The sequence below is a fragment of the Hydra viridissima genome, unplaced genomic scaffold, assembly GCF_058129835.1.
Source record: "Hydra viridissima isolate aposymbiotic clone 2 unplaced genomic scaffold, HvirCarnegie_v1 scaffold_11, whole genome shotgun sequence".
In the NCBI taxonomy this organism is placed as follows: domain Eukaryota; kingdom Metazoa; phylum Cnidaria; class Hydrozoa; order Anthoathecata; family Hydridae; genus Hydra; species Hydra viridissima.
This window is the reverse complement of record NW_028324310.1, coordinates 7,398,126-7,413,421: the sequence shown is the minus strand read 5'-3', so window position 1 is coordinate 7,413,421 and position 15,296 is coordinate 7,398,126. Positions and strand designations below refer to the sequence as shown.

Below are 15,296 nucleotides of genomic sequence, written 5' to 3'. Positions count from 1 at the left end.
AGAAATATGTAATTATTAGAACGCGCTATTTATTATTATAAATAAAGTGTAACGAAACATTGGTTGACTATAACAGTTTTTAAAATTATGTCGAAAAAAAATTTAAACAAACAAGAGTTTTCGATGAAGATATATGTGACTATAACCACCAATAAAAAGCTATTATCCTAAACAGAGTTTCAAAGTGCTTCAGGAAAATGATTGCTAAAAAACTTTTAAAATGACTTTTTTTGCCGATTACCATCTTCACTACACTTTAGGTAGATACCTAATGAAAAAATAATTGAAAATAAATTTGATCAAGAACCTTTCCTTGTCTTATTGTTATAATTTCAAACAAAAATCATCAAAAATATTTTAATTTTGATTATTAGATCGCACAAGTATTTAGCTTTAGTATACAAGAAATCATTTTTTTAGTATTTACTTAGTACACAAAAAATTATTTTGATGATTTTTGTTTGAAATTAGTGTAAAGAAAGAAGAGATCAGATCTTTAAAACAGGATCAAAGGTCTTGGTCAAAGTCTTTTTTTTTTTTTTTTTTTTTTTTCTTTTTTTTTTTTTTATATTTAGAAAATCATACCAAAGTTTAAAGTAAATATGTAAAAGACAAAGTAAAAAACGTTCACACAGAAAATGTCTATTTTCCTGAATACATTCTGTTTACAAAAATATAATAGTAACATCATTAAATCCAGAAGGGGCTCAGCTGTACTCTACTGCAAGTTAGGGTTTAATAAAGTTTTTATTTAAAATTATACAAAAATAATTTATATAATTGACTGAATAGATTTTTACTATTTCTTACATACACTTTTATACTTTTGGTCAAAATTATTGTGGCAATATCTAGAAAACACTGAAATTTAGACAATAGTTAATGTTGTTTTTGTGCACACAGACAACAAAATTAGAAGATAATTCTTCTATTGAGAGTAATCGACATTTCGTTTTCATTAGAAGATAATTCTTCTACTGAGAGTAATCGGCATTTCGTTAGAATTCAGTTTACTCTATGTTCATTTTTCAAGTGTTTTGCATTTTTGAAAAATTTTTCCGTATCTCAAAACTTTTTTTATTATCTCCACAAAATTTAGTAAAACTTGATACTTGTTTATACTGACCACTAATCAATATGAGCACAAATTTTAAAGCCCATAACCAATATAATATGAAGGGAAAAAATCGAAGGTTCGATTAATATCGATAAAAAACCGGTCAATATCGATTATAAAATCGATCTAAAAAAGAGAAACCTTTTTTTTTTTTTTTTTTTTTTTTTTTTTACCTAAAACCGATATAAACGAATTAAAATCGATCTAAAAAAATTTTTTTTCCCTTGTAACTTAGTTGAACTACACAAAAGAGTCACGGTGAAGCATTTTTTTGTGGCAAAAAATTTTATATAAAGTTATAAGTTGTAAATCTACAACTTATTTTTATCCCGAGTAACTTAGATCTATCAATTCAATTCTTTTTTTTTCTTTCATATTGGTATTTTTATTTTTTTAGATTTTTCCTTTTCACTTTTACCGTCATCAAACCGTCATCTGGAGTTTTGCTCCAGTAATTGGAAGTCCTTTTCCTAAACTGGTAAAGTCTTTCAGTGTCTTCCCTTATTTTTTAGAAGGACCTCCTTGTGCTTGACTTGATTCTGATGGTTTCCTTTTTACCTGTCTTCTGTCTCTTTATCAATTTCATCGCCTTCAATGCTAGTGACTGTTTTAATGGTATTGTACTGTTGTTCTGCAATATTTTTATTCTATTTTTCTGTGAAATTTCTTTCAACAGAATCTTAGTGCATAAAATTATCCTTGATGAATGTCAGTGGCAGGTTGTTGTTGCATTAAGTTTGTGCCTTTCGTTACTCACTATTCCTTCTCCGGTTGAGAGTACTCTCATTGTGCAGAGCTTGTATCCATGGAGATTGGAGATTTTTTATCATCTGATATTGTTAACACTCAAGACAGTCAAGAAGAAATTGTTGTAAATAATGTACATTTGCAAGTTGAATCTTTTACAAGATCCTTAGCTTTATTTTATCTTCAGTTACAAACTAAATTATTTTTATCTGAGTCTACAATTGAAAAAATAGCAAAAGAATTGCAAAATATTAATTACATGAACATTAGTCATTTATTAAAATCAATTGAAGACAGGATGCATATTTTAGGAGCAAATGCTGATCAAATAAAAAAAAAACAATAGCTTTAGCGCATAAGAATAATCTGCACGATGCATGTCATCGTGAAAATGGCTTTCTTCGTTCGAAGCATTCTCGTAAAAAGTTTTTTAAAGCTAACTTTCCTTATGTAGCCCCTAAGATAATTAAAATTGGGCGAAACCGACTAAACAAGTTATCTTACTGCAGCTATGTGTCAGTTGTAGATGTTCTTAACAAACTTTTATTAGATAAATCTGTTTAACTGCAAATTGAAAATAGTAGTCCATCAGTGAAAGGAGTTTACTCAGATTTTACAGATGGTACAGTTTTTCAAAAAATACGCAATGTTTTAAATATACAACATAATCCGATTAGTTTAATACTTTTCCAAGATGCTTTTGAAGTTGTTAATCCTTTAGGTTCCGCTAAATCTAAACATAAACTTTTAGGTGTTTATTTAATGCTTGGAAACCTTTATGTACAACACAGGTCAAAAACAGATCAACTACAATTAGTGATGTTAATTAAGGAAATAGATTTCAAGTTGTTTGGACAAAAAAAGATATTTGCTCCTTTAATAAAGGATCTTGTTTATCTTGAGAAAAATGGTGTCATCATAAACAATATTCAAGTGCCAACTATTTTGTTTTCCATTGTTGGTGAAATTTGGGAAGTCATACTATTGGTGGTTTTGGGCGCTACTCCACTTTCTCCCCCCACCCCACCCCCACCCCCCACCCCCACCCTAATTTTATGATTGATTCTGATAGAGAATTTTATGCTGATTAAGAATCGTATAAAAACATGGGTCTCAAAATCAACGGAAAGTACTCTAATCTGATGTTGAAAGTACAAAAATATACCACAAATCGCTAATATTCGCCATCTTGAATTCACTAACTTTACGGTTGATATTGTTTTTAACCGCAAAACATTGCCAGCCTGGTTTTTACTATAAGGAATTTTTTCTGGTTTAATATAGATAGCGATTCCACGGCTCAACGAAAAACATCTGACGTTTGACAAAAAACACGAAATTTTCATGAACTTTTCTCTCATATCTTTTTGTATGCTTAAGCAAACACCTTGAGGTTTTTTGAATCAATTAGTGTTACTCAACCTCTTTACAGCCAAATATAGAAAGTACTATGGATTATATGGCTTCATTTAAATTTTATCCATATCTTAAGACCACTTTTAAGAAAAAAGCTTGAAGCGGGAACGTTTTTTTAAAACGAAGCTTTTGGAGGTTAGGATTCCTTAATACCAAAACACATCCAATTTTTAAACTTTCATTATATTAATTCTGATTGTGCTGTTAAACCTTGCCCACTGAAGCCAATCAGTAACCATAAGTTGTGTGGCTCTGCTTGTCAGAACTGGTGTTTTTTACAGCTTCTCCCACTTTTAATTGGGCAGTTTATAAATGACAGAGCAGACAAAGTATGGGAACTAGTTATTCTTTTAAGACTGATTGTTCAATATGTGACTGCTCCAAAAATTAGTGAAGGTCAAATTTGCTACCTCAAATGTTTAATTGAAGATTATTTGACATTGAGATATAGTTCTTTCCCAGATATAGCTTTATGTCCTAAGCATCACTATCTTGCACACTATCCTGACCTCTTCATACAGTTGGGCCCTCTTATAAGACTTTGGACATTAAGGTTTGAACAGAAACATCAGTTTTTCAAGCGTGTCATTCGTCACAGTCCAAACTTTATCAACATTACATCAACACTTAGTAAAAAGCATCAACTTTTACAAGCATACAATTCTTCCATTACTCTATTTTCAAATGAAGTTATAGCAGAAAAGTCACATCCTCTTTTATTTTCCACATACTCAAATAGCATTGGTAATGCAATTCATTACTGTGGTTTGCACAAATATTGCCAGGTGTCAGTGAAAATGGAAATTAAAGGCACCTTGTACAACTCTGGTGAGATTGTAGTTTTAAGTCAATGCGAATTTGGTGTTGTTGCTGTTGGTGTCATTGTCCTTGTCCTTGTGAATGATAACAAGCTTCCTCATTTTTTAGTGCAGAAAAAAGAAGCACAATATTTGTCTGAGCTTGGTGTTTTCCAGAATTTGGATGATTCTCCAACTGAGCATTTATGCATATCATCAGATAGCTTATACGACTATTATCCGCTTTCAGTTTATATTGTGAACAATGTAGGTTTTTTTGTTTTAAAACATCAGCTATTTGATAAGTAGTAAAAAGAACTAGTATTTTTTTGTATTTTTATTGTTAAATTTTTTTACATCTTTTTTACTATGTTGTTTATTCTTCTCTATTTTATTAAAACAGTACTTAGCATTAACTTAACTTATTTTCTCTTCAGAAAAAAAATCATTTGTGTTCGATTTTTAAATTTAATTTGTATTCTTTTTGAATTAAATGTATTTTTTATGATGTTTATATTATGATCATTATTATACTTTTACTGTAAACTGACATTTATATATATTTATATATTTTATATACATATATATATGTATATATATATATATGTATATATATATATATATATATATATATATATATATATATATATATATATATATATATATATATATATATATATATATATATATATATATATAAAAATAGCTATATATAGATATATATAATAAATCATAAAATAACATTATGTGATAAAGATTCGATGAAGAAGGCAATAATGTTTATTATCCCAAGCTTATCTGGTGAAACATTAGAGCTTATTGTAAACAGATTAATCAATGATGTAGGTGTGCAGAATATTGGTGATTTTTTATTTGTTACTGAAGAAGACTTTGGTACATTTTTTGGCCTATTCAAATAAGGAAGCTTCTTGCAGCATGGAAACAAGGTATATGTTAAATAAAATAGTTATATTGTATTTATGTTATTATATGATTATTTTGTATTATATTAATTGGGTTTGATGTATTTTTATATTTACTTTTGTCTAGTGCAGTCTTTTTGAAGAAGCTCTCTTAATTATTATTCTTGTTATCTGATCTATTTTTAAGTTATTTAAAATTGTTTTATGACGAAGTTATCTGTATTATAGAAGTGTTAATAATTATTAAGTTATTAATTAATAATTTATTTCTTAATAATTAATTTTTATTGCAAATTTTAGAAAGAAATCCTACCATCAAATGTTTTCCTCAGGTTTATGCTTTGGTTCCGGTTTCAATCCAACCTGGAATTTCAATTGTTCCTACATCTGAATCTTCCAGTGTTATGCTGGACAATTGGATAAATGTTTTCAAAGTTCCCTGGGAAAAGCTACCAGCTGAAATCATTGATTTACTCCACAAAAATGCTCCTCTTTTGCCGAAACACAAAAGTACAATGATCAGGGTCATTTGTGATGATATTGTAGAAATTACAAGAAAACCAGGTCGTAAAAGTTTGGAGAAAATTACATATCAAATTGTCAGAAAATACCCCATTTCTCTTGAGGATAAATTTGAAAATCAGAGAGTGGGGACGGGATGCAGCTCTGTTGTGAAAAAACTAGAGGCTCGTGTTGAAAATATTAATAGGCTACAATCTCCAAATCCATTGAAACGAAACTTTGCTTCAGAAAGTTGTGAAATGGATAAAGAAAAAAAAAAAGCAAAATTCAAGCCAAAAGATTTTTATGGATGCATTGATTGGCTGCCAAGACTCGGTGAAAATGAAAATGAAAAAAGTCAGGACAACCATATTGGGTGGCTGCAAGATCATCACAATCTGCACTCTTCATCATGGAATGTTTATGAAATAGAAAGGCTACATTCGTTAACTTATGCTTCACAATGTGCTGATATAGTTGGATTAAATAAACTCAAAATTGTATCGTTAGTAGCCAAATGGCCATTTTTATTTAAAGCCAATTGGTTTTTACATCATTTTAAAACATTGACTGGTGTTGACATAGCTTTTATATTTGAAGAAAATCTTAAAATGAAATCTACCATAATTGTCAAATTTTTGCAACACAAAAAAGAAATGCAGCAAGTCATGAATGAAATGTCATTAGTAGGCCAAGGTCACGTGTTAGCACCACTTGTTGCTGCAATTTTGGGCATTTACCAGTTTTTTAAAGAATCTTCAAAGTTTTTGTTTCATCAAACTGTGGTAAATATTTTTCCTTTGATTTTTTTCTTCCTTGATTAAAAAAGTTTAGAATTTCATATATTTAATTTCATATAGCTAATTTTATCAGTAATATGTTTGTGCCATGTTTTAATACTTGTAGGAGCATGCAAATGCAGATGATATTGAAAAGGACATTACTCTTCCACTATCTCCTTGCATTGTTTTTGCTGGTAACAATATCATTTTTGCTACTAATTATTTAATAAATTTATTAAATGTATTTAAGAACCATGATTTAAATTTTGTTTTCTTAATGTTAAGAAATTTCAAATTTTTATACTTGTTTTTCTCAACATTTTTTTGCCTATATAGGAACATGCATATTCAAGTGTAACAGTTTTCACTTGGTTGTTGATCGGCATGTTATAATAGATAATCTGGCAAATCCACTTTTGGCATTGGTTGTTCTTTTTTCTGCATATTATGTGTTGAGTGTTGGCTATCCAGTAGAGATTGCTGCAACACTTGAGTTTTTGCAGAGGTAAATCGTAAATGTTTATCATACTTTTTTATAAAAAAATTATAAAAATCCATAGCGTTTTTATATTACACGCAACATATTCTTTAACTTCTATATCTTTTACCCTGTAACTTCTACCCTACCTTTTTTACAAAATTACTCCATCCTGATAGGATACTGTACGCTTTATATACTCTACATACAATTGATATACTATTATATGTTTTTTTTTTTACTACAAATAATGATTTATTAGTCTAATCTAATTATTATGTAGATGTGTCGTAAAAGTTAATCCTGAAAAAGGAAATAAAATCGAAAAAAAGATTGGTAAAAAACAGTATGCTGGACCTCACCCAAAAGTATTGAGTTTTGTTAACGAACTGGGGCTGTTTAAATGGACAGAGCAGCAATAGATTAAAAGACGAGTTTTCTATGTTGTGTATTATACTATAATTTTTTATTATTTCACGAGTAGTTTCTTAATAGTGGAATTATATTTTTATAACAACGTATAAATTCTATTCATATATTTTTCACTTTCGAATTGAGTGTCTATTTGCTGAATTAACGGAGTTTTTCCGTTAATTGGAAATGAAAAAATGAAATACGGAAACCGTAAATTTTACGGAGTAAGTGATGTCCCTTTGCTGCCTGACTTTCTCCGTTATATGTACGGAAAAATAAAATAAGGAAACCGTGAATTTTACGGCGAAAGTCCTGTATTTTTTTTTAACGGACTTTTTCCGTTGATTTTAACGGAAAATAGAAACTACGGAAACCGTTAATTTTTACGGAGAAAGTGCTGTCACTTTGCTGCCGGAAATTCTCCGTTGAATCTACGGGGAATTTTTTAACAGTGTGCATAAAGTGTTTCTGGCAATTGAAGACAAGAGAGGAAAGTCCTCTTTCCTTGACTTCCATCACTTTAGAATTTCAAATTTTGATTTGCATCAACAAAATCTTCACTAAAATAAGTTTTGACTTCTCTTTTTATCTCCTTTCTTACTTTTTATTTCACTTCTCTCTGCTAAACTTCTAAATTATCCTAAATTTCTCTCCGCTCCTCTCTCTTTTCTCTTTGTTCATTTGTTTGCTTATTGACCATTAGAGACTTCTTCATGACTGCTGGAGCTGCTGCTACTTTCTGAACTTGATTTATTTTAAAATTAATATCATATCATCTACCCTAAAAAATTTCGAAAACTTTCAAAGGGGGGTCCCTTCGTCAAAAATCGTTAGAAAGCTTATGTGTTTTACTACATATGTGTTTTACTACATATGCGTTTTACTTATGAAAAAAAATTTTAAAAAGTTTTCATTAAAAAAAATCTAAATTCGAAAAAAAAATTTGTTTCGAAAGAAATTTACTTTGTCAGCTCATGTCGATATTGTAGGTATAAGTTGTTAATTGCTTTTTTGTTATTATTATTACTATTAATACTATTATTATAGTTATTATTATTATTATTTTCATTAATATTATTATTTTTATTATTATTATTGTTATTATTGCTACTAGCAAAAAGCAACCCGTATAACGGGTTATGGTCGGTCTGTTACTTGATTTATAGTGGCTGTTTTCCACAATTTAAAGTTGCGAAACCTTAACTAATACCCAATTAGAAAAACGCGTTCAAATTGAAAAAATTAAACCATCTGCAAAATTAAAAAAAAAAAGTATGCGGAGGTAAAATAATTTACCAATTACTTCACATTGAGTAATTTACAACTGACAAAAGTCATATCAGTGTAAGGCAGAACCATTTTCCTCGACATTGCTAAGTTCAGAACAATACGTTTTTAGTTACTGACACAAAATAATAACACTTCGTCATGCTTTAAATTGATGAAAAAGTAAAGCTAAATTCTTGTAATAATTTTTATAACATGAATATAAAGCGAACGTAAATTATACATGAGTTATTAATTTTTTGGTATCCCCTTGATACATGTTTCTTTAAAAAAGGAAATTGACTTTAAAACGTTAAATACACACAACTAAATAAATTTATTAAAAATAACTGATCATTTGACCATTACTATATATGGCACTAATCTGACCATTTTTATATATGCCCTCTTTGTTTCAATATTTTTTAGTAAAGGACCTTCCTTCCCCGTTTTTGCCTTAATGGTGGTCAGGAGAATAGAGTTATTTTTATTAAGAGTAATCAAGTTTTTGATGGAGACTTTTTACCAGAATAATAAAATGTAAAACAATGATTTACATGTATAACAATTTTTTCTTTTTAATATATACAGCTATTCACGAAAGTTTAAACGATTGCAGAATTTTTATCAAGTATGTTTGGTTTTTGTTTAATAAAAAGAAACTGTAAAATGATATCAAATTAATTTTTTTTATTTATTAAAGAAAAAGTAATTAGCTTTAAAATGAGTATCAACATATTATAAAAATTTTAATATTTAGTTAGAAAAAAACAATTATAAAAAATCATATAGGAAAAATAAGAAGCACAAAAGTTTAAACAAATTGCAACATTCGAACAAAAAATTTAAAAAAAAAGCAAAACTAATATTTAAAGTGTCCTCCATTGTTTTTATAGCAAAGATAAACTCGTTTATGCATTGATTCAACTAATTTCATGAACATCACGCGAGGTAACTTCCGCCAGTACTCATTCAAAAGTTGCTTCAAATGCTGAGTTGATTGAACTTCATAATGTCAGTTGATTGTTGATCCAAGACCAAATATTTTCAATTGGGTTGAGATCTGGTGATCTAGGGCACCAGGGCATCACATTGAACTTTTTTTCAAAAATATTCTTTGATTGAGTGAGCTGTGAGAGCTAAAGCCCCGTCTTGTTGAAAGATGAATTGCTTGCTTTTGCCATACAAGTGTCTGATTGATGGATTTAAACACGTTTCCAATGTGTTCTTGTAATTGTATTGATTAATTCGGCCTTTGTACAGCTCAAAGAAGCCTATACTTTTGTGAGAAAAACATCCCCAGATGCCAACCGAACCTCCACCGCCTTGTCGACGATGTTGCAAAAACCTGTCTGAATATTTCTCAGTTGCAAATCTTTTGACATAGATTCTTCCCTTGCGGTTTACGACTTGAAAATTAGCTTCATTACTCCAAATAACATTTGCCCACTGTTCTACAAACCAGTCCAGCCTTTCGTTGGACCACACTCGTCGTTTACGGTTATCCGTGATTGAAAGAATAGGTTTTCTAGCAGCTGTTTACGTTCCATTACCTTTGTCCAACAATGTTCGTTTCACGAGCTCTCTGCTAACTTTTGGATTAGTTTTTGAGTCGTTGAAGATTTGTGCAAGCTTTTTGTAGCTGAGTCTGGGGTTTTCTCTGTTCATTCTGAATATACCACTTTTGTCACGGTTGCTGAGCTTGGATGGTCTCCCAGTACGCGGCATGTCGGAGGTGCCCTTGGTAAGTTCCCAAGTTTTGATGGTTTTTCTAACGCAATATTCAGAAACGTGAAGTATTTTTCCTATTTGAACATTTGCGTGATTTTTTTCCTCGCCATACCAATAACTTGCCACTTGATCTCACTAGAAACTGCTTTGCAACCCATTTGCACGCAATTGAAAATAATTTGAAATTTACAATATTTCAAGTTGATTTTTTAAAATTTAAAAGCTGCCTGATGATGTTGCGATAAACTTTTTGATTGTAATTGACTCATTTTGACTTTATTTAAAAATAAAAAAAATTTTCGCCCAGGATTTATCAATTAATTAGCAAATAATTGATCCTAAATAAAATCGTTTAAACTTTTTTGACACCTCTTAATTTGTATCACCTACCGTTTCATGAAATTTCTGAGTAAACAGTGATGAGTCGAAACCTACTTTTTTTAATTTTATTATTAAATAACCTATATACCAAATTAGAAAAAAAACTATTGAAATCTATTTCCGTTAGATTTTTATTCAAGAAAAACTGAAGATTAGATCTTAAAGTTCTGTAATCGTTTAAACTTTCGTGAATAGCTGTATAAGAATTTAACATATATAAGAATTTTTTCTTTCCTCCAAAGTGTTACAAATGCAAACTAAGATAATTAATTAGTTAAACACCTTACAAAATTTAAGTAACTCGATATTTGACAAATGCGCTAAACTACAATATTCACTCCCCCCCCCCCCCGTTTAAAAAGATCCCCTAAGTTACGTACAACAAATTATTAGGCATAAAATAAAGAAAATTAAAAAAAAATTGAACTAATTGCATATATTTATATCATTTTAACTGACGAAAATTTACAATAAAAGGTAACTAGGTTTTTTTTTATAAACCGTATAAATGCGTCAATCGTAAATCTTTAAGAAAAAAAAAAACACCACATAAAAACTGAAAATCGATTTACCTATTTATAGTAACCTATTTTGACATGGCAGTTAATATAAACATTTATCGAAAATGTATCTATAAAATCTGTTTCGAAGTGCAAAAGGATTAACAATACTAATATATAATTAAAAAAAAAAAAAAAAAAAGGCTAATCACATAATACAGTGAAAAATGTTAAAAGTGTTAAAGAAAAAATTAACCACTCTGTTTAGAGCACATTTTAAATCAAATTTGACCAAAATTTCAACTCAAACTTCAAGCTAATTTAAAAAAATTAAATCTTTAGAGTTGATCAGTAAAAAGTTGCCAAACAGCTGAAAACATTGCATCAATATATGTCCTTGATCCACACAAATAGCACACAAATGTTTATTGTAATAGCAAACAATAAAGAGACCAAATATGAATACAAAGCAAAAGTAAATAAACCTGTAAGAGTAAGGAGTGAGAAGAGAAGTAATTAAAATTAAAAAAAAAAAAACACATGAAAAACTTAACAATTCTTGCTATTGGTTTGCCCATGGCCTACTTTATTTATATGGCCGGATATTTTGCATTTTGAAAAAAAAAATTGAAGGCCAGTTTTCAAAATCGTAATGTTTCGAAAACTTAAGACTTTTTGAATATTTGCAAATGTATTTTACTTTCTAAATTTAAAAAGTCGACAAAAGTAGTTTATATTCATAAATTTAGATACTAAACGAATATTATATAAGAAATAAATAAATAAAAAGATATCAAAACAAGCCTTTATCTTAAAACTTAGAATTTAAGTAAACAGACACAATTTAAAAAACAAGATTTATATAAAGTCTTTAAATCTTTTTATTTTTTCATCAAAATAAAAAATAATTGTATTATATATAGTTTATTGATTTTTTACAAATTTTCTCTTTTTAAACAATTTTACATGATCAACAGCTACTTCGCTGGTAGAGATAATTCTTTTATTATTAAGAAAAATGTTGATAACAATTCTTCCAGCAAGTTTTATCCCAGTTTTCTCATGCATGGGACAAGAAAAAGTCTGAAAAGAGTGACAAAAGTGATTTAACAAATATTCTAAAGCTTGCCGTTGATGTAAATTAAATTTCTTTATTTTGTTATAAGAGTAGTCAATCATAGCAAACGATGTGCAAACATAATCCAAAAGTGATGGTGAAGGAATAGTGAGACCACCCGTAGAAACAATTGTTAAATAAGTATGATCAGGATTGCTTTCATCAATATTAGCACAACATAAAAATTCTCGGCAACATGTACCAAAGCGTTTTTTTAGTTTCTTTGCTATATATCCAGCAATATGAGCACCTACTTCTCTACTTTCTGGTGCTAGATTCATGATTTCTGGAGCACACTGAGTTGGATCGATATCAAGAAGAAAGTTTTTCAAATCTGTTAAATTATTTTCTGACTCGAGTGGCACTTTCAAACTATCATCAAAGTTAATACTTTCTTTAACTATACTTTTGATTTTTAATACTTTTTCAGAAATTGTGACATCTTTTAAACCAACCAAAAATCTTCCACCACTCATTTGTCTATATTGTCCAAATCTCCTTTCTAATGGGTCACTTTGAAACCTCCCAGTTAAAACAAAGTTATATCCGTCATTAAGTAAGTCCTCAATCAATGAGGCATGACAATTAAGTGTTCTTATCAATGCTGCAGCTGTTTGGTACCTTTTGCAATTGCCAAGCTTCAATCCAGTGTGCCATTTCCCTAAGAGATTCAGGTTTTTTTTCTCCAGAAACAACTGCATTACCTAAAATATTACACGTCGAATACTGACTTTTTGAATTTGATAAAACCCACCACTTGTAAAATAATGTCAAAAAATCTGCACTACTTTTAAGATCAAGGAAATATAAGTGAATTGCTGCAGAAGTAGTTTCATTAAAAATTGCAAGCGCTAAAGAAATGTTTTGTTTAAAATTGCCTGGATGTAATACTTTCATTGTTATTTTTGGTGCTTTACGCAAACCAGCACCAAGAGCGAGGTCTTTTTCATAAATATTGCGGAAGGTGCTCCATTTTATTTCCCCACCACATACAATTATAGGATCTTTAAATCCATCAAACTTAAAATCTGGAAATAAAAATCTTTTACAATTTAACAAATTATTTCTGATATTTTTAATAAGATGTACAACATCGAAACAAAGGTAAATCTTTTTTAGATTGTAAATAAAAAACAAATCTTCAGCTTGTTGATTTGATGCACAAAGGATTTTTTTAAAACAAGAAACATTAGAGGAATGGTTGTCACACACAATAACTCTAACATTAAATTCACATTCAGTAAGAATACGAAGACATTCAAAAATTTCTTCTTTCAACCATTCAGCATTGATTGTTTTTTTAGGTGATGATTTAATCACATATGGAATGTTATATTTCAGGCCAACTATCATAAAACAAACTATTCCATTATACAATTCTCCAGACTCATCACTACCAATCATCTTTCCACCAAAATACTCTTCACATTTTTGCAAGTACAGTTCATCAAAAATCAAGCAAATGTCTTGAGATATCTTCCCTTCTAATTTTGAATGTTTTGCACAACTTAGAGCATCAATATTTCCACTAGTTATTTTTTTAAGTAAAGATATTGATGGTAAAGGCAATTCTTCACGCAAAAGTTGGTATGACTGTGTAGAAGTATATCGTAACATCAGTGAATACTTTATAATATTAGCTGAAAAAATAGGTTTCTTCATATACTTAATTTGCTGTAATTCAGTCAATATAGATGAAAACTGTTCAGCTTGTGGTTTAATGTAGGTAGGAAAATTATAAAGCATACTTTTACGAGATAAACAACAATCTCTTCCATGACAAAACCACTGAGGCAATGGCAGGGGTGAACCTTTGTAAAGTAATTTAACATGCATCTCATTGTTTATGCGAATGCACTCTGTAACTTCAGGAATAGATAAAGTACTATGACTCAATTTATAAAAAATCACATGATCATCATACTTCAAGAATGAAAAACCATCTGGAGCAATACTTTCAGTAATATCATCAAAGTTATTAATCAAATCATTCAATAAAAACTGTCCATATTGATCTGGCTGAAATATTCTTTTAGTTGGTGATTTTCTTAACGAATTAGAAGATTTTATAAGTTGTGATGGACCTTCTTCAGGGAAATTTGTGCAACCCAAAATAGTTGGAATAGGCTTTAGTTTTTTTATTAATCGAAAACGTTGATTTGTGTTACCTTTCTTATAATATTTTTTTTCAAAATGTTTGATGCATATTACGGAAGAATTAGTAGGTGTCCAATCTTTTCTATTTACAAATTTAATCCAATTTTTTTTCAACTCTTCATTTTTTGGAAACTAAAATACTACTGTAGATACTTCACCATCATAATTTGAACGACAATTCACAATACAACATTTGTTAGCCATATTCTTTGAAACTCCAGTTGCTCCTTTAAAAACGCCTTACGAAAAAACTGGCCTTCTATTTTTTTTTTCAAAATGCAAAATATCCGGCCGTATAAATAAAGTAGGCCATGGTTTGCCTAAGCAAACCCAATTCAGAAGGTAAAAAGTATCAAAATGTAAAAGAAAAAATATATGTATGTATGTAATGTGTACCCACCCAACAACAAGTCGTCTTAAAGACAAATTGAAGACGTCTTGAAATTGGTCTTAAAGATGTCTTAAACTAGTCTCAAATGAAATACAGTAATATACGATTCACACGAGGGGATATTTGATGGAACATTCCGTGGAACATGGAACATGAACAAATATTCTCTGGTGTGAACGCAACTTGAACAAAAATTCACGGAACATTTGAGGAACTTTTCTACCGCCCCGAAAAGCCAGAACCACTGATCTCTATAATAACTGGATAGCGCAACTCCGAGCAAAACTTCTTATTTTTTGACGCCAAAATCGCCATATTGGAAAGCCCCAAAAATTTAAATCCCGTAAGCTTAAAGTTTTGTTTTTCGACTAATCGCTTTAAATACACAGTATCAGATTTCAGCTAAGAAGAAAATACAATTATGAGCGGATTAAAAAAAGATCTTCGAGGTTCAGAGTGTTCTGCTTATGGGTGCAAAAAGAGGAAAAGAACTGGGGGCTTAAGAAGTGATAGTTCAGGAAGTTCCGATGAGGAATCTACTGTTAAAAGAAAATTAAAAAGAACTTTTCATTTGTATA

The 15,296-nt window shown here is 29.5% G+C and overlaps 1 protein-coding gene and 2 pseudogenes across 2 annotated transcripts; 2 read left to right on the top strand and 1 right to left on the bottom strand.

The window, feature by feature from the left end:
• Positions 1 to 1,922: 1,922 nt before the first annotated feature.
• Positions 1,923 to 5,024, top strand: LOC149881969 (uncharacterized; annotated as a pseudogene). Its single transcript, XR_016444757.1, has 3 exons — positions 1,923 to 2,851; positions 3,421 to 4,344; positions 4,834 to 5,024. The product of XR_016444757.1 is annotated as an uncharacterized LOC149881969 (transcript).
• On the top strand, positions 4,849 to 7,292 carry LOC149881968 (uncharacterized). Its single transcript, XM_090067495.1, has 5 exons — positions 4,849 to 5,024; positions 5,301 to 6,286; positions 6,408 to 6,477; positions 6,620 to 6,788; positions 7,045 to 7,292. Exons 2-5 carry the CDS (start codon positions 5,405 to 5,407, stop codon positions 7,181 to 7,183), a joined length of 1,260 nt encoding a protein of 419 aa, XP_089923621.1. The 5' UTR covers positions 4,849 to 5,024; positions 5,301 to 5,404; the 3' UTR covers positions 7,184 to 7,292.
• Positions 7,293 to 11,923: 4,631 nt separating this feature from the next.
• On the bottom strand, positions 11,924 to 14,945 carry LOC149881967 (uncharacterized; annotated as a pseudogene).
• Between the last annotated feature and the right edge of the window lie 351 nt (positions 14,946 to 15,296).